General features: G+C 45.9%; 1 protein-coding gene across 4 annotated transcripts; it reads right to left on the reverse strand.

Annotated features, from left to right (window-relative positions):
* Positions 1-447: 447 nt before the first annotated feature.
* On the reverse strand, positions 448-24,260 carry LOC119975451 (FK506-binding protein-like). 4 transcript variants are annotated; one of them, XM_038815122.1, is made up of 3 exons: positions 23,079-24,248; positions 7,159-7,237; positions 448-2,024 (listed from the first exon to the last, which is right to left on the reverse strand). In XM_038815122.1, the coding sequence occupies exon 3, from the start codon at positions 1,907-1,909 to the stop codon at positions 968-970; it is 942 nt and encodes a 313-aa protein (XP_038671050.1). In that variant the 5' UTR covers positions 1,910-2,024; positions 7,159-7,237; positions 23,079-24,248; the 3' UTR covers positions 448-967. The 4 variants fall into 4 exon arrangements, 3 of the variants coding, with proteins under 3 accessions (XP_038671050.1, XP_038671049.1, XP_038671048.1); XM_038815121.1 differs by lacking the exon at positions 7,159-7,237 and adding an exon at positions 22,653-22,655; XM_038815120.1 differs by lacking the exon at positions 7,159-7,237.
* Positions 24,261-25,779: the final 1,519 nt, after the last annotated feature.

The following is a 25,779-nucleotide window of genomic DNA, read 5'->3' on the forward strand; positions in this document are numbered from 1 at the left end:
ACGGTAGCATTGTGGATAGCACAATTACTTCACAGCTCCAGGGTCCCAGGTTCGATTCCCGGCTTGGTTCACTGTCTGTGCGGAGTCTGCACATTCTCCCTGTGTGCGCGTGGGTTTCCTCCGGGTGCTCCGTGCAGGTTAGGTGGATTGGCCGTGCTAAATTGCCCTTAGTGTTCGGTGGGGTTACTGGGTTATGGGGATAGGGTGGAGGTGTGGATCTTGGGTAGGGTGCTCTTTCCAAGAGCTGGTGCAGATTCAATGGGCCAAATGGCCTCCTTCTGCACTGTAAATTCTATAATTTTCCTCAAATCAAACTCAACCAGTATTTAGTTAAAATTGCAACTGTACAAATTTGACATGTGTACTTTAGCAGCAAAATATTTTCTGGTCTGCATGAATTAACAATCTACAAAGGGGTAGCTTCACAGGAAATTTGAAGGCGGTAGCTTCACAGCAAATTTGGCAGTTTATTTAAGAGTTTACGTAAAACATAACAGGTGCCACATGTGGTTTTCACAAAATCAGGAACCAGAAATTTCCAAGCTCTTGGCAATATGCAAACTTCCCTCATCAAACAGAAATCAAACTCTGGTTAGCCTCAGGGTTGCCCGTGGTGAATTAAGCATACAATGAATGACTACTTATGATTAGCAGCTAAACTTCACGGCAGACCTTCAGGTATCCAGTCACAGGAACGCACCCAGATTTCAATACATTCAGAACCACCTGGATTATTTGCAAGTAATTTGACATTATAGTCACAAATAAAGTCATGGAATGAGCTACCTGGATCTCTTGCGATACCATTTTATCATGGTTATAACTCCACGGTAGAGTACAATACTGAAGCATCCTTTAACACATAGTTAGGAGATGATATGGCATTTTCTTATTATCAATTGCTATTTTGTCAACGAAAAAAAAATGTTGCTGCAAGTCGATTAGTTATCTAGCTGTATACACACTCTCAGATGAACAGCTTACTCATTGCCTTGCCTATTTTTTCATTTTGTGCTTTGACCTGCTCATTAAGGATCCGGAGATGATGTGCAGCAGCTGTGTTTCCCGGCTCCAATAGCAGCACTCTCCTACAATCATCTCTGGCTTTTTCAAACTCATTAATGGAGGCGTAGGCCTGCCCCCTTCGGTACAGGCACTTCACTGAGTCAGGGTCGATCTCCAGTGCCTTTGAACAGTTCTGGATGACATGTCTGAACTGCTTCTGTTTTAACTGGCAGGCAGCCAGGTTCGAATACAAATCCCTTCTAGCCCGGTTGTACTCTTCTCCTTTCTCGAGAGGGAGGTCATATTTCACCGTCACCAGCAGCCTCAGGGATTTTGCGTACCGCCGTGCAGCTCCAAAGAGATTCCCACTTTTAAAATGCTCGGTGCCCTTGACTTTGTGGTACATGGCCACCTGCCACTTTTCCTCAAATCCCATTTGCCAGGAATCACAGTGGAGGGTAAACTCCTCCAGTTTCACATACAATTTCAGTCTATTCCCACCGTCTGTGAACTTCTCCATCAACCCTGGAGCCAGGAGTACCTCACACTGCTCTCCCAGCAGCATTGTTTCAACACATTTCTCAATAATTTCTGTAAACTGGGTATCACTTTCCCCAAGAATCATCTCAATCGTTTGATTAATCCCATGTTGGAAATGCGTCCCTGCATCAAAATTGCAGGAGGGTTCTACTTCCACACAGACTTGACACTTACAGCCTTCTTTGGGTTTATCAAGGCCACTACCTTGCTGTAGAATTTTCTTCACAAAGAAACCATCTGGGCATGCCCACGTGAAAGGCGCAGGATCAGTCCACTCTTTCATGGGAGCATGTGGATTTCTAGCTTCTGGCCCATCACGGTGATTGGTGACCTCCAAGGTCTCACTCAATTGGTTTTCAGCCATTATTCCTCCACTTGAATGACCATTCCCATCTCACTGAGGTGCAATTGGTTCATATAAATCTGACTGAAGTGATGGCGCCGAAGTTGCGTATAGAAATCGACCATTTAATAGTCATCTGCAAATTTATTTTTGGAAAATAAAATACCAAAAATTAGAATGAGCATTCAAAATAAAGTTCACAACCTGATTTTATCTGGCTCTTGATGTACACATTTAAAAAAGATACCAGAAGCCTTATTTCACCACTTCCAAGTAGCCACTCTTCACGCTCGTCTTTGGCACAGCAGTTGTCTGTCAACTTTTGTCAGAGACTGTTACAGTCTGTTCATCTCACACTTTTCAACAGTGTTTTGGCATCTCTTTCTGGGTGGGCTCTTAAAGAAGTACTCTTTTTTTTACTCCAGAACCAACTTATCTTGTGAACTCAGCCTGAGCTGGAAGTTAAGAGGGCAAATGCCCTAAGCCAAGGTATACATTGAGTATATGAGTGACGGGTGTCTAAATTTGTTCAAATTGAGCAAGCGAATCTTTACTTATCTTGTTTTAAATTCTGAACGTTGGACAAGCAAGTCAGTCGAGTCATGGCCCTCGTCTTAAATTTGGAACGTGTCAAACAAACGCTCGTGATCAGAATGACAGATTATAGTTGGAAATCAGTACTAGGGACGTACTTGAGAGAAAAATGGGTCAAAATTTCCAGAAATATCACTGCCAGATCCAGGCGCTTCCAGAGATGGTTTAGGAAATAGAAAAGGAAAGTTAGTGAAACCGATCACTGTTTGCGACAGCTGAGGGAGTGCAATGATGAACGTGATAGATTAAGACAAGAAATAGAAAAACTGAAGCAAGATAAGGGAGACTTTTTAAAAATTGACAACGGAACAAAACCACAAACGACAAAATGATATATTAAATATGGCACAGTTTCAAGCAGTGTGAAAGGGCTTTCCCGGTAAAGGCTAGAGCACTTAGTGGAAAAGCAGTAGATCAGAAGCAAATAGCTAAATTGACAGATCAGAACAAAAATTTAAGTGCAGTAATCACTGTGCTGCGTTCGAATATCGTTCAGAATAGACATGATGCTGCAGACCATTCTAAATGTCGAAGGGAAATTGATAAATTAAAATTCCAGTTACAAATACATAGAGGGATGATATGCACCTTTGGTAAAAAGGAGGGTCGTCAGTATGAGCATAATATTAACCAGTGTGACCTCGAAAAAGAAGCTGGTCGATATAATGCTGAAATAGGTTGGGGACCACCCACCAGGGACTGACAGACCAAAACCCACTGCATCTGTGGACTGTGAGAGGAAATCGGAGCACCCGGGGGAAACCCAGGCAGACATGGGAAGAATGTGCAAACTCCACTTTGTCATTCAGTGTTACATTTCTGATAATGACTTCAGCCGATGAAAATAATCAAGAGATTTGTCCTCGAACTCGCCATGTTTAGCCTTCAAATGCCTGACATTTTGAGGGTTTTAAACTTTCATTCGCCCGTGCTTCCCTGCATATAACACAAATGAACTTTGAACCCCGGTTTGCAGTGATACAATCAATAAACCCACATCTCAAGTAATCATCTTTATCCTGTTTTGTTCCTGTTTTCAGCTTCTTCTTCATGGGTTGTTCAGCAGAGGCCCTGAAGTTCACACCAGCACTGCTGGCAGCTGCAAAATGGAATAATTTCTCTCGCGCCCAGAAACCGTTACATCAGCATCCGTGACTTGCTCTCTGCCACCACTCCAGGCAGGAAAATTCTTGCAATTAAAAAAAAAAATCAAATGGTCCTGGCGTCAGGAGGAGACGTTCTGCCTCGCTGGGCTGGCCTGCGCACTGCTGAGGGAGCACACATGTGCGGGACGGCCAGCTTTCTGAGTCGGTCGCAGCCAGTATTTTTAAAAGATTGTCATGCCATTGGGCCTACTTTGCGCAACTGGCAACACCGCAGCGTATAGAAGAGTGATTGGGAACACTGCGACCCTTGGCCCCATGACCCGTCTGACACCCACCCGCGGGTTGCACCCCTCTGTTTGAAAATGACTACCTTAAATTAAATGAGTGCAGTATCCTACAAGCTATCGGAAGTGATAGGGGTGATCCTGTAGGTAATTTAAACAAGTGTAGACAAAGAAAGGGAGAACAACTTGTAGCGTTTGCTAATAGGTTGTGGGTTCATTTTAATGCGGTCTACGGATCAAATTTACTCAGATACAACTTAGATGGGCATCTTGGTCAGTGGTCAGGGACCCAAGTAACCCATTCTTCAGAGGGATAAAGACATTTTTTAAAAAAATGAATGTTTTTATTGGGTTTTTGAACAAAGTATATTTACCGTTATGTACACAATAATAGAAGAACTGAGCACACACAAACAAACAAAAAATATATAACGATAGGGCATTATGCACTAGCTCAACAACAGCAACTCTGTACAATTGGCAACATTATTTTTAATTTATAAGTAGGCATCTGTTTTTGTGTGTGGGTGGGTGGGGGGGGGGGGGGGGAGGAGGAGGAGGAAGAACTGGGGAGGTACATATACATTTGGGTGCCAGAGCAACAATTACAGAGGACAATAGGCGAATGGATCTGGTGTTGGGGGATTAAGAAATTTGATGGAATTATTTGACCCCACAGATCCAACGTATAATGAAGCCTGGATACTTTGAAGAAGGGTCAAAACAAGATCTTGGAAAACAAACGAGACAAAATACCCTCCAGAACCAAGGCCCCATTTGGAGAAATGAGGTATGAGGAAGAGGAGGTTACCAACAAGGACCCCCTAGGGAACCCCCCATCTCCATGTAACAGTAGAATGGTCAGAGGCAGACAACTTTGGACCACAGAGGAAGAGGACACCAAGGACCATGGGACAAAGGGGAACCAGTCCTCGTGATCAGTGTCATATTTGTGGTGGCAAAGGGCACGATACAAGGGATTGTCCATCATCTCCTAGCAACAATCCACCACGAGGGGCACAGAACAGAAAACCATAATTGCTCCTGGATGGACCATCCAGAAATGGTCAGCCAATGGCACCTCTGTACTCCAGTGACTATTACCCTGGCTCCTCTGGACCAAGGAATAGTGCACAATGCTCACAGGCCTTTCTTGTTTGGGTCTGTAACACCAAGTGGAATAGTGTAGGATATCCAGTTCTGGTGACCACACTATAGGAAGGATGTGGAAGCATTGGAAAGGGTGCAAAGGAGATTTACCAGGATGCTGCCTAGTTTGCAGGATAGGTCTTATGAGTAAAGGTTGAGGGAGCTAGGGCTTTTCTCTTTGGAGCGGAGGAGGATGAGAAGCGACTTAATAAAGGTTTATAAGATAATGAGGGGATAGATAGAGTGGACATTCAGAGACTATTTCCTCGGGTGGATATAGCTGTTACAAGGGGGCATAACTTTAAGATTCATGGTGGGAGATATAGGGGGGATATCCAAGGTAGGTTCTTTACTCCGAGTGGTTAGGGTGTGGAATGGATGGCCTGCTGTGATAGTGGAATCAGACACTTTGGGAACTTTCAAGCGGTTATTGGATAGGCACGTGGAGCACAACAGAATGACAGGGAGTGGGATAGCTTGATCTTGGTTTCGGACAAGGCTCAGCACAACATCGAGGGCCGAAGGGCCTGTTCTGTGCTGTACTATTCTATGTTCTATGTTCCACTCGTCGATGGCGAGGTAGAAAGGCTCCCTGTCGAATTTTTATGAGACACCGGCGGTTCCCGCTCTAACCTAAATGTAGCCCATGGGATTGATCCATCTTGGAAAACTAAAATAACTATAATACTAAGTGGATTCACCGGCAACGCTCAGAAAGGATTTGAAGCACAAGCATTATAATTTAATTAGAAAACATGGTATGTTATCAACCAGCTCTTTGTGTAAACCTTTGGTGGACTGTTGCTAGGGGGCCGATGGGGAATCCCTTGCAATGTTCCCTTTGCTATACAAGTATAACATTTATGAAGAAATGTGGTTCATCATTCGACCCTGTAAATTGTGGTGTATGATACATGGGAAACTCGGGAAGAGGCCCCCAAAGAAATAACTGCCGGGGAATACAGTGAAAGAATTTGCACAATTGGACAATTATGGGTTAACGCCCAGGAGATGTCAGATCAAAGGACATGCACTAAAACATACCAAACAAGCACCAAAACAAATGACAAAAGACACCCAAACCAATAAATTAAAATGTTTTGTCAATAGTTCCTCTATGGTGGAGGATGGCAGCCAGTTTTATAGTTTGTCTTAGAGCTTTTTTGGTGGGTGGATTTTACCTTGCCACCTACCCCATTTTGTTTTGGCACAAAGGGCCCTTGGGATCTTTTGCTCTTGAAATTTGGCACTTGTGTGGCTCCCCACTATAATTCAAATTGTAAAACAGGATGTGGCATCTATGTTGAAGATTCAAAAGGCAATGTAATACATAAATTCACACTTAAACTGCCCAGTGCTATAAGCACACAAACAGCTGAACTGGCAGCTGTGGCTTACGTTGTAAGTTTCCATTAGGATTTTCCAACCCCAGTAGACATCTATTCAGATAGTATTTGTATGTGCAACAGCCCAACAGATTTCCTATCCCTGTAGGAAGCCAGAGGCTTCATATCTGCATATGGTAAAGCTTTGCCCTCTGCCCCACTCCTTAAATACATCTTCTCACAAGCCCAACGTGTCATTTAAAAGAAAATAAATTTAGAGTATCCAATTCATTTTTTTCCATTGAGGGGCAATTTAGCGTGGCAAATTAACCTACCCTTCAGATCTTTGGGTTGTCGGAGTGAAATGCACACAAACAGGAGGAGAATGTGCAACTCCACATGGACAGTGACCCAGGCCGGGATCGAACCTGCGTAGTATTGAATCTGACCAGGGTACTCACTTTACATCTCAAATAATGCAGAACGTAATGGCACTATTAAGAATCAATCAAAGGTTTCATTTAGCCTATCACCCACAATCCAGCAGGACAGTGGAAAGAACGATCAGAACCCTAAAAATAATTCAGAAAACAGTACTGCAAAATAACTCAACATGGAATGTGCTGAGGCAGCAGTGCTAACCACTGCGCCGCTGTGCTGCCCTTGCATCATTAAGGTAAAGGCCCATCACAGGCCTTCTCCTGCCGGCAATGTAAGAGCAGATGAGTTAGCAAAACAGGGTGCCCATAATGGGATCCTGGCAATTCGCTACTCTCAAACGAACAGAACAAATTGGTGCAATGGCCACTAACCTAATCAAGATCGAGGATCTTGAAGCAGCCCAAGGCGAAGATAAAGAGATTACCTCAAAGAAAGCAATATGTCTGACACCTACAAGAATTTGAAAAACAAATTAGAAATTAGGAATGGCCTGGTATTAAAAGGAAGAAACCAAATCATTTACCAGTGTCATGATGGGCACAGACATCAAGGAATTGATACAACCACTGACAGAATTGGAAACTTATGTTTGTGGCTAAATTATGCCAAAGGTGTGACATTACATAGAAAATTCTATAGCGTGTGCACAAAACAATCCAGACCACTATGCAAAGAAAGGGGAAAGGGAATTACAGATCGATTATGTAGGACCTTTGCCACCCTGCAAAGGGAGGTACAACTACATCCTAGTGGCACTCAACACATTTAGCAAATGAGTAGAATCCTTCCTCACCAGAACAAATAAAGCCAAGAGCACAGCGGGGATCCATAGTATTGAATCTGACCAGGGTACTCACTTTACATCTCAAATAATGCAGAACGTAATGGCATTATTAGGAATCAATCAAAGGTTTAATTTAGCCTATCACCCACAATCCAGCAGGACAGTGGAAAGATCAGAACCCTAAAAATGATTCAGAAAACAGTCCTGCAAAATAACTCAACATGGAAAGTGCTGGTTTAGCACACTGGGCTAAATCACTGGCTTTTAAAGCAGACCGAGGCAGGCCAGCAGCACGGTTCAATTCCTGTACCAGCCTCCCCGAACAGGCGCCGGAATGTGGCTACTCGGGGCTTTTCACAGTAACTTCATTGAAGCCTACTCGTGACAATAAGGGGATTTTCATTTCATTTTTGGTGCTACCCTTTGTACCAATGTTAGCAAGAAATACTGTATCCAGCTCCACTGGATTCATACCACATGTCCTAACGATGGGACAACCCATGAGGGGGATTGAAGCACTCTTGGGATTGGACCTATCGGAACCTGGACTGGCAGCTGTCAGTCGTGAAAAAGTTGTACAACAACTAATAGACAACATACAAGCGGCCAACTTAACCACAGCCACAAAAATGGGACAAAAGAAAAGGCAGCAAACCTATTTTGATGGAAAGGTAAAACCTGTGGAATATGACGTAGATCAAAAGGTCACGTAACAGATATACCAACCCGGAACCTTCTAATCCCCAAAATATCATGGCCCGTACACCATGGTTGACAAAGTAAGCCCCTCAATGTATAAAGTACTAATGGATTCCGGGAAGACCAGATCGTACCACGTGAACCAAATGAAAGCATTTGGTAGCCAAAGTAATCACGCATACCATGTACTTACTGATGCTTGTGAAACTGTGCCTCAGCCTCCAGCAGTGGCAGCAGGGGGAGAAGCATCAAGCTTTGCAGCTGGCATTGTACAACCTCAAATTAATATAAAATCCAGAAAACAAAGAACCCCATCTCCAGTTTGGGAAAGGAAATGCGGCAGACAGCTGACAAGAAAATATAAAGAGGACTTAGATTGGGACCTCTCTGAACATTTGACAGAATGAGACTGTAAATAAGAGCAGTTGCTCAATTTGATGTACGTTCTAACAGCTATCTGAATTACTGACAGGTTGAAATTGAAAAAATTACTATTAATGCCACCAATACAATTAAGGGGAATTTGGGACAGTATTTTGAGAAATACGAAATCAATATCCAGTTGTTACCTGAGGATCTACATTGGATTAAAGAACAGTTGGAGAGAGCCCACCAAACATTCATTAGAGTTATCCAACATGCCAAAGAAACTGAGTGAAAGATAAAGATTATTAAAGAAACAATTTGATGGGATGACATTTGGAACTGGGGTACAAATATACAGATTCATCCTTGGATAAAGATTATTTCTCGTGTTACTATCATTGTAATGATTTTCATACTAGTATATCAAACTTATACTTTGATGATGTTTAAACGTTGGAGAATTAAGATGGAAAAGAAATTGGAAATGGAACTGTTTGCACGGAAACAAGAATGGTAGACACGGATGATGACCTAAAAGAAGATGCCATTCCAAAATTTGATGTATAAGCTCGCTATGGGAATAAATGTGATGTATGCTGTAATTGACTATGAATAATGTCAGTTTAGAGATAATCACTTCAGGACTTATCCTAAAATTTGCATAACCAATGTTAAACATGTATCTGTGTGAGAATTGTCAAGCTTATGAAAAATGAATTGTTAAAATACTAAAGTGTGTAGCATAGCTTGGACAGAAGTATGATGTATGCCCATTTATGAACATGAACTTGGCTGAAGAACTGGACACTTAATTGTGATCCAAAATACTGCTGTTTAACAGATCAAAACGTAGCGATAAGGCCCTGTTTGTGATAAATGACCGATTGCAGGCATGATTGAAAGTTTTGGTCAACTTGAACATATTCAAGGACCTTTAGATCAATTACCTATTTAAAGGAGAGCTTGCAATGCACAGATCGAAAGTTTGCAAAATGCAAAGCAGAACTTGAGTTGTGACCACAATGACTGAATATTGAAGGACAATGTCTGGAAAATGGACCTGTGGTTGGAAGAAAGGCATCATTCTACAGTTCGAGATGGATCACGAATTTGACCCACGTATGACACAGGTCAGAAGAGTATAATATCAAGCATCAAAGGCTTTTGCTTCAGTGACAGCCTAGGACCAACCTCGCACATGCAGCACCCTAAGTGAAGGCTCAGAGAACAGAACAGACCTCCAAGAAGAATTTGGCCAATTCAGTTCAAAGGGGTAATATCTACTTATGTCTGAAGCTGACTCGAGGCAAATTGCGACCAGTGAGGCAATTTGTGATAAGATTTGAATACATAGTGTATTTGATGCATGTTTAGTGAATAAATCATATTGAATCATAAGTTCAATGTACAGTGTTTGTTTGATATAAGACTGTTTGACCTCTTGTCAGAATACAGAGACCAAGGGTCAACAAGTGTCTCACATTCAAGAGAGGAATTCCAGTTGAGGTTAAATGTCCTTAAGGACCAATAGCCACTGTGGTAACAGCACGCTCATTACAAAGAATGTAACCTGTACAACTTAATTTCACAGCATGCGGCACATTAATCATTAGAGGTCACAGACCCGAACAGGTAGCTCAATTTCTTTCCCACAGATGCCACCGACCTGCTGAGTATTCCCAGCATTTTCTCTTTTGAGTTCAGAGTTCCAGCATCTGAGATATTTCACTTATGTAATTGTAGTATGTAGTTGTTTTACAAGTTGGAGCATGATGGACAGTGATGTTCCCAATGGATCAGTACTAGAACCACCTTTTCTATTGTTGCACGGTGGCATAGTAGTCAGCATTGCTGTCCCACAACAACAGGGACTCAGGTTCAATTATAGCCTTGGGTGATTGTCTGTGTGAAGTTTCATTCTCCCAGTGCCTGCAGAGGTTCCCTCCGGGTGCTCTGGTTTCCTTCCACAGTCAATAGATGTGCAGGTTAGGTATATTGGCCACCACCAATGCGCGGAGTTTTGGGTTTGGGTGGGGAGAGAGCTGAGATAGAGTGCCCTTTCCGAGGATCAGTGCAGACTTGATGGATCTTTTTGCGTCCTTCTGCACCATAGGGATTCTATGGAACCTGTATATTCAAATGAAGGAGAAAGATTTCAGAATTTACCGTTGAGAGCAATCCTGGGGTAAGGCTCACAGTGAGGACGATGCGGAAAAGACAAACAAAATGGGCTGACAAATAGAACATAGAACAGTACAGCACAGAACAGGCCCTTCGGCCCTCAATGTTGTGCCGAGCCATGATCACCCTACTCAAACCCACATATCCACCCTATACCCGTAACCCAACAACCCCCCCCTTAACCTTACTTTTATTAGGACACTACGGGCAATTTAGCATGGCCAATCCACCTAACCCGCACATCTTTGGACTGTGGGAGGAAACCGGAGCACCCGGAGGAAACCCACGCACACAGGGGGAGGACGTGCAGACTCCACACAGACAGTGACCCAGCCGGGAATCGAACCTGGGACCCTGGAGCTGTGAAGCATTTATGCTAACCACCATGCTACCCTGCTGCCCCAATGGTAGATGGAATTTAATACAGAGAAGCACAAATTGATGCAGGATAGGGAGAGGTGGTACAGAGTAGGTGCAGATATAGTTCTAAAGGAACATAGTGGGGGCAAGAGAAATTCTTGTGCACAGATCTTTGAAGGAGGCAGGACATACTGAGCGAGTAGGTAGCAAAGCTTGGGATTCATAAAGACTTGAGGGAGGTGCTGTTGACCATTTGTAAAACTCTAGTTCAGCCACAGCTATAGTATTGAATCGAACCATGGTCATCATCTTAGGAAGGACATGAGGGTTCTTGAAAGGTTGCAGAGATGATTTCCAGGATGGAATTGAAGGAGTGTCATACAGAATTTATTATTAAAATGTTAACTCTGGGCGCAATCTAACCAAATTGCAACAGAGTCCTGTGACGAGCACATTTAGCCGGGTGTTCCGCGGCGCTCACTATGCTGAGAAACACCATGCTATCTATCAGGATTTTGTTGCAATCCAGGGCCTAAGCAGGGAACACCCTGCTGAGGCTGTGCTTAGTCCCATTTCCTGCACTGAGGAGTTCCGTTCGCAGGAACTCCTCAGTGCAGAAAGAGATTGGGACGCCATTTTTAAATGGCATCCCGATCTCTCTACCACCTACCAGCCCCCTCCCCCCGACACGACTCCCAAATCCTGCTCAAAGCCCCAACTCACCAACAAGGGAGTCTTTGCGCCCACTTTGGGCAGCACGGTAGCACAAGTGGAAAGCACTGTGGATAGCACTGTGGCTTTACAGCGCTAGGGTCCCAGGTTTGATTCCCCGCTGGTCACTGTCTGTGCCGAGTCTGCACGTTCTCCCCATGTCTGCGTGGGTTTCCTCCAGGTGCTGCACAGTCCAAAGACGTGCAGGTTAGGTGGATTGGCCATGATAAATTGCCCTTAGGTGACCAAAAAAGATTAGGAGGTGTTATTGGGATAGGGCTTAAGTGGGTCGGTGCAGACTCGATGGGCCAAATGGCCTCCTTCTGCATTGTATGTTTTATGTTCACCCACACCCTACCACTGGTACCTTGACACTGCCAGCAGAGCACCCTGGCAGTGCCACTCAGATACCTTGGCAGTGCCAGTCTGGCACCGCCATGGTGGTATTGCCAGGTAAGCACTGCCATGCCTGGGTGGCACCAGCAGTGCCCAGGTGCCTCCCTGCCCAGAGGGCAACTACCTGGGGGCCTCCGATCGCCTGCAGAGGATTTTGTGAATTCCTTTACAGGATGTGGGCATCCCTCCACCACCCCCGAACTGTGGCAGAGATCCAATGGACTACATCCCCTAAATGCTGGGCACCCTAGTCGGAGGGGGGGACAGCTTCCCAAGCCCCCCAGAACACAACAGGGTACACAGGTTGCCTGGGCCAAAATCCAAAACTGGGGAGCAGCCGAGCGCGATCATCGCTAAGCTGCACCAGAACAGGACTGGGAAAAGGTCCTGAGGTGGGCCCGACAGATGAAGAAGTGCTCATTGGAAGGGCACAGAATTAGGGTACATCAGGACATTTGGGCAGAAATTGCAAAAAAGAGGGCCAAATTTAATAAGGAAAAATCGGCACTCCACAAGAGCGGCGTGAGATTCGGCACGTCGTTCCTGGCCAGACTCTGGGTAACGTACCAGAGGAAAGAGCACTCCTTCAGCACCATGGCGAGATCGGCCCCCTAACAAAGGGAAACACCGGAATGCAGGGAAACGTCCACCAGTTAAGTATGGATGATCCCGCAGGAATGGGTGGACAAAAGCCCCTCCACCAGGATAGTCACCTGGAGTGCTGTGGGACTTAACGGCCCAGTGAAAAGATCCAGAGTCTTTGCGCACCTGATTTGACTTGATTTATTGTCACATGTACCGAAATACAGTGAAAAGTATTTTTCTGCGGCCGAGGGACGGTACATACATAGTAGACAAAAGAATAATCAACAGAGAACATTGACAAATGGTATATCGACAAACAGTAATTGGTTACAGTGCGGGACAAGGGGCCAAACAAAGCAAATTCTAAGAAGCATGAAGGCTGACATAGTATACCTCCAGCAGACACACCTGAGGGAGAAGAACAGATTACTGGTAAGGAAGGACAGGGTAGGACAAACGTACCATTCATGCTACGGGACGAGGGCTAGGGGAATAGCCATCCTGATCAGCAAGAGGACGAGGTTTACAGAGACTAGGACGGTTATGGACCCAGGGGGACAGTATGTCATGGTCAGCGGTGTCCTGGAAGGGTCATGGTAATGTGTACGCTCCCAACTGGGACGAGACAAACTTTATAAAAGACATTGGCGGATGTAGCCACCGAAGTTGGCCATTCCCCAAATACAAAATGGAGGAACGCAAAGCTTGCAGGGTAAAATGGACAATGTTTGCAGCACCAGCAGGCTGCATGAAGCAAATGTGTATTCTGTCTTCTAAGAGAGCAGACAGTACCGAAACGAACATTCCGCATACTAATGAGGCAATCTCCGGGATAGTTAACATAGTAATGGAACGATCCCAGAGACAATGGACACAAATAGGGAAGTGATTGCAACAGTGTATGAGAAACCAGACACCCCGGCACCAGCGGGGTCCGAAAACAAAGCACCTGAAAGCCCGCCCAGTAGCCAAGGAACAGCCTCAGTATTGGGGGGATTCACACATATCGACTGGGAAGAGACCCAATCGATTCCCAGCAGGAAAAGGGTCCGCCCAAAAGGGCGCGGAGCCCTGGGACCTATAAAAGACAGGTCCCACACTTAGTTAGCCCTTCTTGACCAGCCCTCCTCTCTGGACCAGCACCTCAACCAGCTTTTGCTAAAGAAGACCTTGAACGAGAGAGAGGCGAGGTTTGGGACAGCAGCCGCCAGCAAGTAAGTCTCACAACGATCGGTACCAGAGATAGACACTCCTGACCCCTTTTAACCCGTACCAACCTGAAGTCTGCAGACCAGAGCAGAGCAAGAGGCCTTGTCCCCTGATCCGGCAGTTCCCTTCGAGATAAGTATTTGTTTATTTAGCGGTAGGAATAGTTTAATCCTCTTAGCGTGTGCACGGGTAGTATTATAATTGTATTATAATAACTCAGTTGTTTGAACTTACTAATTGGTGTATGGTTTTATTGCTTTGAACTTGACCTTGAAGTTTGTGGCGGTATCTTAACGATACCTGGCGACTCCAAAGCTAACGAAGGAAACAGAGCCAAATTGAGTGTTAAGCACACTCACCCAGAACGAGCAACACGGAAATCCCCGACATTGATACACACCGACTGATAATGGGCGCCGACTAACTGTGTACAGGAGCTGCTGATCGATCGATCGAGCCCCAAAACGGCTAAGCAACTGGGAGCAATTATGGAACAGATGGGATAGCGGACATGTGGAGATTCCTACACCCGGGAGAAAAGGAATTCTCATTCCCCTCAGAGGTGCACAAGGTATACACACGCATCGACTTCTTAGCAGTGGGAAAAATCGGTGCTTCCAGGAATTATAGAAGCAGAATACTCCGCGATAGTCATCTGCGACTGCACTTCACACTACGTGGATGTGAGGTTGGAGACGTGCCGTGCCAAGGGCCCCACATGGAGGCTGGACACGGACCTCCTGGCCGACAAAGCCTTCTGCCAGAAAATATCACAGGCCATAGGTGACTACGTGAGTAACAACCAGAAAAGTGAGGTCTCGCCCTCCACGTTCTGGGAGGCACTGAAGGCTGTGATCAGAGGGGGAATTGTAGCCTATAAGGCACGTACAAGGCAGGAAGAGAGCGAGACCAGGAAACAACTGATCGACTCCATTTTGGAGATTAACAGAAAGTACTCTGATGCCTCTACCGTAGAGCTTCTGGTAGAGAAGAAAAAGTTACAAATAGACTTTAACCTACTATCCACCAGGAAAGCAGCGTACCAACACGGATGAACTTTTACTAACATGGAGAAAAGGATGGCCGCCTCATGGCTCACCAGCTGTGAAAGCAGGCAGCCACGAGAGGGAAATAGCGCAGGTAAAAGACAGCAGAGTCAGACTGGTAGCAGAATAAGAGGTTAACCCAGCATTCGAGATCTTCTACCGAGAGGTGTATACCTTCGAACCCCCCCCCCCCCCCCCCCCCCCCCACCGACAGAGATGCGGGGATGAAACAGGTCCTCGATGGACTGGAAATACTAGTTTGGGGGGGGGGGGGGGGGGGGGGGGGGGGCTGGAGGCTCCAATAGATCTGGGAGAAACCATCAAATAGAACATAGAACAGTACAGCACAGAACAGGCTCTTCGGCCCTCAATGTTGTGCCGAGCCATGATCACCCTACTCAAACCCACATATCCACCCTATACCCGTAACCCAACAACCCCCCCCTTAACCTTACTTTTATTAGGACACTACGGGCAATTTTGCATGGCCAATCCACCTAACCCGCACATCTTTGGACTGTGGGAGGAAACCGGAGCACCCGGAGAAAACCCACGCACACAGGGGGAGGACGTGCAGACTCCACACAGACAGTGACCCAGCCGGGAATCGAACCTGGGACCCTGGAGCTGTGAAGCATTTATGCTAACCACCATGCTACCCTGCTGCCCTTCTTGAGGTATTGAAATGGTTTGGGCTAGGAGCAGCATTCACCGCCTGCATGAGACTCCTGTACAATGCTCCCAAGACAGGCGTTCATAGAACATAGAACATTACAGCGCAGTACAGGCTGTTCGGCCCTCAATGTAGCGCCAACCTGTGAGATCCCTCTAAAGCCCATCTACACTATTCCCTCATCGTTCATATGCCTATCCAATTACTATTTCAATGCCCTTAGTGTTGGCGAGTCCACTACTGTTGCAGGCAGGGCATTCCATGCCCTTACTACTCTCTCAGTAAAGAACCTACCTCTGACGTCTGTCCTATATCTATCTCCCCTCAATTTAAAGCTATGTCCCCTCGTGCTAGACATCACCATCCAAGGAAAAAGGCTCTCACTGTCCATCCTATCTAATCTTCTGATCATCTTGTATGCCTCAATTAAGTCAACTCTTAACCTTCCTCTCTCTAATGAAAACAGCCTCAAGTTCCTCAGCCTTTCCTCACAAGATCTTCCCTCCATACCAGGTAACATCCTGGTAAATCTCCTCTGCACCCTTTCCAATGTTTCCACATCCTTCCTATAATGCGGCATCCAGAAATGCACACAAAACTCCAAATGCGGCCTCACCAGAGTTATGTACAACTGCAACATGACCTCATGGCTCCGAAACGCAATTCCTCTACCAATAAAAGCTAACATACCGTACGCCTTCTTAACAACACTCTCAACCTGGGTGGCAACTTTCAGGGATCTATGTACATGGACACCGAGATCTCTCTGCTTGTCCACACTACCAAGAATCTTACCATTAGCCCAATACTCTGCCTTCCTATTATTCTTTCCAAAATGAATCACCTCACTTTTCTGCATTAAACTCCATTTGCCACCTGTCAGCCCAGCTCTGCAGCTTATCTATATCCCTCTGTAACTTGTAACATCCTTCTGCACGGTCCACAACTCCACTGACTTTAGAGTCATCTGCAAATTTACTCACCCATCCTTCTACGCCCTCCTCCAGGTCATTTATAAAAATGATAAAAAGCAGTGTCCCAAAACAGATCCTTGTGGTACACCACTAGTAACTGGACATCAGTCAAAACATTTCCCATCAACCACCACCCTTTGTCTTCTTCCAGCTGGCCAATTTCTGATCCAAACTGCTAAATCACCCTGAATCCCATGCCTCCGTATTTTCTGCAATAGCATACCGTGGGGAACCTTATCAAACGCTTTACTGAAATCCATATACACATCAACTACTTTACCCTCATCCACCTGTTTGGTCACCTTCTCAAAGAACTCAATAAGGTTTGTGAGGCATAACCTACCCTTCACAAAACCATGTTGACTATCTCGAAACAAATTATTCCTTTCCAGATGATTATACATCCTCTCTCTTATAAACCTTTCCAAGATTTTGTCCACAACAGAAGTACGGCTCACCAGGGTTATCTCTACTCCACTTCTTGAACAAGGGGACAACATTTGCTATCCTCCAGTCTTCTGGCACTATTCCTGAAGACAAAAATGACTTAAAAATCAAAGCCAAAGGCTCCACAATCTCCTCCCTATCTTCCCACAAAATCTTAGGATAAATCCCATCCGGCCCAGGGGACTTATCTATCTTTACACTTTCCAGAATCGCTAACATCTCCTCCTTATTTACCTCAAGCCCTTTCAGTCTAGTAGCCTGTATCTCAGTATTGTCCTCGACAACATTGTCTTTTTCCTGTGTGAATACTGACGAAAAATACTAATTTAGCACCTCTTCTATCTCCTCGGACTCCACGCACAACTTCCCACTACTGTCCTTGACTGGCCCTACTCTTACCCTAGTCATTCTTTTATTCCTGACATATCTATAGAAAGCTTCAGGGTTATCCTTGATCCTATCTGCCAAAGACTTCTCATGTCTCCTCCTGGCTCTTCTTAGCTCTCTCTTTAGATCCTTCCTAGCTAACTTGTAACTCTTAAGGGCCCTAACTGAACCATCATGTCTCATCATTACATAAGCCTCCTTCTTCCTCTTGACAAGTGTTTCAACTGCTTTAGTAAACCATGGTTCCCTCGCTCGACCACTTCCTTCCTGCCTGACAGGTACATACTTATCAAGGACACGCAGTAGCTGTTCCTTGAACATGCTCCACATTTCCATTGTGCCCATCCCCTGCAGTTTTCCTCTCCAGCCGATACATCCCAAGTCTTGCCTCATCGCATCATAATTGCCTTCCCCCCAGATATGACTCTTGCCTTGCGGTATATACCTATCCTTTTCCATCACTAAAGTAAAAGTAATAAAATTATGGTCACTATCACCAAAGTGCTCACCTACCTCCAAATCAAACACCTGTCCTGGTTCATTACCGAGTACCAAATCTAACATGGCCTCGCCTCTCGTTGGCCTATCTACATACTGTGTCAGGAAACCCTCCTGCACACATTGGACAAAAACAGACCCATCTAAAGTACTCGAACTATAGTGTTCCCAGTCAATATTTGGAAAGTTAAAGTCCCCCATAACAACTACCCTGTTACTTTCGCTCCTATCCAGAATCATCTTTGCAATCCTTTCCTCTACATCTCTGGAACTTTTTGGAGGCCTATAGAAAACCGCTAACATGGTGACCTCTCCTTTCCTGTTTCTAAACTCAGCCCATACTACCTCAGTAATCGAGTCCTCATCAAATGTCATTTCAGCCACCGTAATACTGTTCTTGACTAACAATGCCACTCCTCCACCTCTCTTACCACCTACCCTGAGCTTACTGAAATATCTAAACCCCGGCACCTGCAACAACCATTCCTCTCCCTGCTCTATCCATGTCTCCGAAATGGCCAAACATCGAAGTCCCAGGTACCAACCCATGCTGCAAGCTCACCCACCTTATTCCGGATGCTCCTGGCATTGAAGTAGACGCACTGTAAACCACCTTCCTTCCTGCCGTTACACTCCTGCAACTTTGAAACCTTACTCATGACCTCACTACTCTCAACCTCTTGTGTACTGGAGCTACAATTCAGGATCCCAATCCCCTGAACTAGTTTAAACCCTCCCGAAGAGCATTAGCAACCCCCCCCCCCCCCCAAGTATATTAGTACCCCTCTGGTCCAGGTGTAGACCATCCCGTTTGTAGAGGTCCCACCTACCCCAGAACGAGCCCCAATTATCCAGGAATCTGAAACCCTCCTTCCTGTACCATCCCTGCGGCCACTTGTTTAACTGCTCTCCCTCCCTATTCCTCAACTCGCTAGCACATGGCATGGGTAACCCAGAGATAATAACTCTGCTTGTCCTGGATCTAAGTTTCCACCCTAGCTCCACCTATGCCGTTGGTACCTATGTGGACCACGACTTGGGGCTTCTCCCATTCCCCCTTAAGGATCCGAGACATCGCGGACCCTGGCACCTGGGAGGCAACACACCAACCGCGAGTCTCGTTCCCACAGAATCTCCTGTCTATCCCCCTAACTATGGAGTCTCCAATGACTAATGTTCTTCTCCTCTCCCCCCTTCCCTTCTGAGCAACAGGGACAGACTCTGTGCCAGAGACCTGTACCCCATGGCTGACCCCTGGTCAGTCGTTTCCCTCCCCCCCCAAACAGTATCCTAAGCGGTATACCTGTTACTGAGGGGAACGACCACAGTGGATCCCTGTACTGACTGCTTCCCCCCAGCCCCTCTCACCGTTACCCATCCATCTTTATTCTTTGGCGTACCTACCTCCCTGAAGCTTCTTTCTATGACCACCTCTGCCTCCCGAATGATCTGAAGTTCATCCAGCTCCAGTTCCCTAACACGGTTTCTGAGGAGCTGGAGTTGAGTGCACTTCCCAAAGATTGAAATCAGCAGGGACACTGACGGTGTCCCTCACCTCAAACATTCTGCAGGAGGAGCATTGTACTGCCTTCCCGTCTAGATAAAAACAAGAAAAAGGAAGGAAGAGCTTACCCGATATTCCCTCAACCTCTTAGATTAGAGGAGGTGGAAGGGTGGGGGACACTACAAGTGTAGTGTCTCGGGTTTAGCAACCGCCCAACTTATATATATGTACTCACCTTCCCGACAGGTCCCGCCGAAAATCCGGAGACTCCTGCTGTAAAGTAAGTGAATTTAAAGGTTTATGCTCACCTTCCCAACAGGCCCCTGCTCCAGCGGAAAATTCGGAGGCCGCTCCTGCTGGAAATTAAGTGAATTTAAAGGTTTACACTCTATACAGGTACTCACCTTCCCGACAGGCCCCTGCTCCCGCCGAAAATCCGGAGCTAATACCACCAATTCTGAATATTTCCAGCTACAAAGGGGCACAAGGCAGGGATGCCCATTGTCCCTACTCTTCTGTTTGCACAAGCAATTGAATCTCTGGCGAGAGTCTTGCAGGACATGAAAAGCTGGAAGGACATCCAAAGAGGAGTCAGAGGGCACAAAGTTTCGCTCCATGCAGATGACCTGCTCCTGTACGTCTCAAAGCCACAGAAAGGACTGAAAGCAATCATGTGGATCCTGAAAGAGGTCGGAACCTTCTCACATTACAAACTCAACCTGGGCAAAAGTGAGGCATTTTCAGTGAACCCAAACGGGGGAGGGATTGAGCTTGAGGGGTTCCCGTTCAAAATAGCCCAAAACAGATTCCAATACCTGGGGATCCAAATAACCAGAGACTGGATACAGATCCACAAGTGGAACCTGACCAGTCTGGGGGAGGAAGTAAAAAAGTACCTGCAAAATGTCTACGCGCTCCCATTCTCCCTGGCGGGGAGAGTGCAGACGATCAAAATGAATGTGCTGCCGAGATTCCTCGTCCTGTTTATGCCCATACCGATCCAAGTCCCCAAATCAATGCTGCAAAGAAGGAAAATTAAGGGAGGCCTGGTACTGCCAAAACTGCACAAAAAACCTCCAAACCACTGGGCAGCAACAGCGGAAAGAGTCAGGGGGCGAGTGCACCAACCCAATTCGGAGTGGGTACAAATGTAGGAAGCCTCCTGCAGAGGGATGACCCTCCGGGCCCTAGCCATGGCAGCACTCTCATCCCAGTCGACGAAAAACACATCTAGCCCAGTGGTAGCAGCCACACTGAAAACGTGGGGCCAAATAAGACAGCACTTCGTGCTAAGATCAAAGATGTCCCCCATGGCCCCCTCTGCAGTAACCACAGATTCCTACCAGCTATGCTAGACACAACTTCAAAAAACGGTGACAGGACAGGGGAACGCTGACAGTTAGGAACTTTTCATAGGACACAGGCTAGCGATACTGAACAAACTGACAGAGGAATGGGAATTGCTGACAGGACAGGAAATGAGACACCTACAAATAAAACACTTCCTCCGCAAAGAGACAGTAGGAATCCCCTGGGCCCCGAAGACTACACTATTAGAGTACCTGATGAACACGGACAGTAAGGAAGGGGAACTCCATGGGAAAATATATTGATAGCTACTGGACAGAGTCCGAACAACACTGGACGAGATCAGATGGAAATGGGAGGACGAACTGGGGACAGAAGTGGGGTGGGGACTCTGGAGCAAAGCACTGAGTAGGGCCAACACCATCTCCTCCTGCACAATGCTCAGCCTCATACAGTTCAAAGTGGTGCACAGAGCACACCTGACCAGAACCCAAATGAGCAGGTTCTTCCCAGAGGTGGAGGACAAATGTGAACAATACCACAGAGGCCTGGCCAACCACACTCACATGTTCTGGGCTTGTTGGGTTCTGGACAATCTTCTCCGAGGCAATGTCCAAGATTGTAGGGGTGAGGGTGAAGCCATGCCCAAATGTGGCAATCTTCAGGGTATCAGAGTAGCCAGAGCTACACATGGGGAAGAGGGCCGATGCCCTAGCTTTTGCATCCCTAATCGCACACCGGTGAATCCTGCTTGGCTGGTGATCAGCAGAATCACCCACAGCTGCAGACTGGCCGGCAGACCTTTCAAAATTTCTCCAGCTGGAGAAAATAAAACACACCGTCCTAGGGTCGGAAGAAGGCTTCCTTACTGCATGGGGCAACTTGTTGACCTAAGGCAGCACGGTAGCACAAGTGGCTAGCACTGTGACTTCACAGCGCCAGGATCCTAGATTTGATTCCCCACTGGGTCACTGTCTGAGAGGAGTCTGCACGTTCTCCCCATGTCTGCGTGGGTTTCCTCCGGGTGCTCCCGTTTCCTCCCACAGTCCAAAGACATGCAGGTTAGGTGGATTGGCCATGCTAAATTGCCCTTAGTGTCCAAAAAGGTAAGGAAGGGTTATTGGGTTACGGGTTATAGGGAGGAAGTGAGGGCTTAAGTAGGTCGGTGGAGACTCGATGGGCCGAATGGCCTCCTTCTGCACGCGGAATTAGAAGGCACCAATTTGTAAATAGAGAAACATAAGAAAAAGCCTTTTTGCACTGTATAATAAATGAAAACGAACAGCAATGTACAGAATTTGGAAAATGCCAATGAAAAGATTTTTTAAAAAAAGATGAACAGTAGCATACGATGTCCAAATACAGCAAATTTACACAGCACAGGGGACCAAACCAGCCATCACGTTTGTGACAGCTGATAAAGAGCTCTCCAGCCTAAATCCCACTCTGGCTCTTGGTTATGACATCTCAAGTCCATATCCAAGTATTCTTAAATTGAATGAACATTTCCACATCTACTACCTTTTCAGGTAGCAAGTTCCAAACCCCTACCATCCAACCTCCCCTCATAATTTAAATTCGTCATTCCTAGCTACATCCTTCCAAACCCCCTCTGTACCTTCTCCAGTGCAATACTTCCTGCAATACGGTGATCAGGATATGCACAATTCGAACATAACCGCCCTGCTTATATTCGTTAGTTCAGCTAATAAACGCAAGTATCCACGCATTCTCAACCATCTGATCAACTTGTCCTGCTATCTTTAAGGATCTCTGGACATGCACTGCAAGGTTACTCTGATTTTCTACACTTCTCAGGATCCAACCATTTATCGTGCATCCCTTTACCTTGTTTGCATTTCTGAAATGCCTAACCTCACACTCGTTAAGGAAAGTGTTTCAAACCATGCTTCCCTGATCCAAGAGGCGCTCAATTATCCCACTGGGTGTCAAAACCAGAATAAACGTTTGCTGCCTATTAGTGACATATTTTGACTGGACAACGGAAACGTAATCCCTTTGCCGCCAAAAGCCATTTGATCTTGAAACATAATTGAAATACTGAAAGCAAACTCATTTTCGTTCAGAAGCACCAACTCTTAATGATATAGCTTAATTTGTCATATGGTTTCAACAAAGTGGAATAACATGATCAATACTTACGCAAGCAGTAATGAGGAATTGGATTTTTTCCTTGCTCTACAATTCCTTTCTCAACAAGTTAATATCCATCAGCAGCAAGTATATAGCTGCCATTATATCCACCACTGTACAAGATCAGTAGAATGCAGAAACCATGATTGGCTGCTATAAGGGTGCTACATTAATTTTTTTTAAATGGCATTAATATTTAGAAGGAGCCCACATTCAAAAAGTAAGCACAGTCTTATGAAAAATGTCTTGCTTCTAAAACTAAAAGAAATTTTGCTTCAGGAAAGTACAGCGAAAACTCTAAAATTTGAAACAAAAATGATGTTTTTCATGTTGGGTAATACTCCACCCTGAAGGACACTTCTAAACCTCCAATATGTGAGTCATCCAAAACATATGTGCCTCCTCCACATGTAATGTTACCATCCCATCACCAATCATTTCCTTCACAATTTGCCCCTCTCCCACAGTCTTCAATCCTCCTGTCACTCCTTACAGTGAATGTGGTCAAGAATAATCCCTCTCCCCTCAGTCATAATCTCCTTGAACCCTTTGTATGAATAATTGCACTCCCATCAGTTTATAGCCCTCCCCTCACTTCAGTGTAGCTCACACTCAAGTGATAATTCTCCCTCTCCTCAATAATAATCCACCAGCAACTCCCCAAAAAAATATTCCCCACCTCCTCAGTACATATGATTCACCTTTTCTGTTCAGTTTTTATTCCCTCTCCCATCAGGAATAATTATTGCTTCAAAAATAATCCTCACATACTTCCGTAACAATCCCCCATACCACTCAGTAATTACCCTCACTCTCCCCTCCATAATAATCTACTACCCTCAGCAACAATCATGTATGTCTCACTCAGTCATACTCCTCAACGGCTCCTTATAGAAATAATCCACCTTCGCAGTGATAATTTCTCTCCCCCCCCTCCCTAGTAACAATCCTCCCACTAATATTCACTCTTTCATCTCAGAAATAAAGTCCCTCACTCCTCTCTAATTTCCCCCTCCATAATACCCATTTTCCCTCAGTAATAACCACCAGCCAAAGTAATAGGCCACCTCTCACTCCTCAGTAATAATCTCTTCCCCATAGTAATAATTCACCCTTCCCCTCAGTAACAATCCCCCAGTAATAATCTCCTTTCACCCCTCAGTAATAATCATCCCTTTCCCCAGCAACAATTCCCCCTTTGACCCTCAGCAACAAACCCCCCTTTCCCCCGCAGCAACAATTCCCCCCTTTCCCCCTCAGTAACAATTCCCTCCTTTCCCCCTCAGTAACAATTCCCCCCTTTCCCCCTCAGTAACAATTTCCCCTTTCCCCTCAGTAATAATTCCCCTTTACCCCTCAGTAATAATCCCCCAATTCCCTCAGCAACAATCAGACACTCCCTCCCACATTCCCCTTGGCAGCAATCCCCCCTTTCCACTCAGTAATAATGACATCCTCCTGGTCGGTATTCAGGGTTTAGGAAGAGGCCGTGAAATCCGCCCTGCCCGCGGCCCCGATCTGCCGGCGGCTGACTTCCGCCGTGCCCGCGTGAATGACGGTTGAAGAGTCAAAAACCCTCGCGAACTCCCCTCCGCACCCACCAACCATCACGGACCCCAACATCCGAACGCGGCGACGTCACTTCCTTAGAGAGGGGCCTTGGTTGGGCGACCAGCGGCCTGCTTCTTTTTTTTTAACCCTGTCAGCATGACTGAGTTACCTGTCAGGAATCCAGCTGCCCATGAAAAGATGTACAACTTAGGAGTGAAACGAAAGAAAGCCAAATCAATCAAATGGAAATGTTTCCCATGGAGCCAACTGTGCCCTCAGATGGGCACCCCTTTTCTCAGGGGACCCCCATGGGCGTAACCAGGGAAAGGACACTGACAGCTGCAAAGAGCGACCCCCTCCACCATGCCCTGCTTGGACCTGTTAGTGGCCACTAGGGCCAGACCCATAAAGAGCAGACCCTGCGGGCAAGCTTCTCTCCTCCACACTGGCGGGGGCTAGATGGACAAAGATCAGAAGCAGGGAAGCAGAAATGCAGTCAGAAACCCAGCAGCAGCTCCATCAAATGGCACACCACCATGATCGGAGGAAGAAACAATGCAGAGAAAAGAAAGGAGCTCAACATATGATGAAACTTGTGGCTTGCCCATCCACTCAGCAATCTTGGAAAATCTGAAGCCAATGGCCAAGTTGATAACAGTTCATTTGTCTCAATGTCAAATAGAAGTGCTATGGACATCTCTTATGAATTGCCACTGGGAAAGAGCATATTTCAAGCCTTGGCTTCACTCAGTGATCCTGCCTCTTGTCTCCTAATTTCTACAGAGAATAAGGACACTTAAAGCAACTTGGAAATGGGAGTCCAAAAGGTGGAAAAAATATTGCTGTTATACTGTACCCCTAGGTCAGGCTTCACAGACAATCAGTTACTTTGTAAGGTGTTACAAAAGCAAAATACTGTGGATGCTGGCAATCTGAAATACATAGAACAGTACAGGCCCTTCGGCCCTCAATGTTGTGCCGAGCCATGATCACCCTACTCAAACCCACGTATCCACCCGTAACCCAACAACCCCCCAACCTTACTTTTTAGGACACTATGGGCAATTTAGCATGGCCAATCCACCTAACCCGCACATCTTTGGACTGTGGGAGGAAACCGGAGCACCCGGAGGAAACCCACGCACACACGGGGAGGACG

This window comes from Scyliorhinus canicula, chromosome 13 (assembly GCF_902713615.1).
Source record: "Scyliorhinus canicula chromosome 13, sScyCan1.1, whole genome shotgun sequence".
Taxonomy (NCBI): domain Eukaryota; kingdom Metazoa; phylum Chordata; class Chondrichthyes; order Carcharhiniformes; family Scyliorhinidae; genus Scyliorhinus; species Scyliorhinus canicula.

What these genes read in the sequence shown, in the direction of transcription:
- LOC119975451 (XM_038815120.1), bottom strand. Translation starts at nt 1,909, where the DNA reads ATGGCTGAAAACCAATTGAGTGAGACCTTGGAGGTCACCAATCACCGT.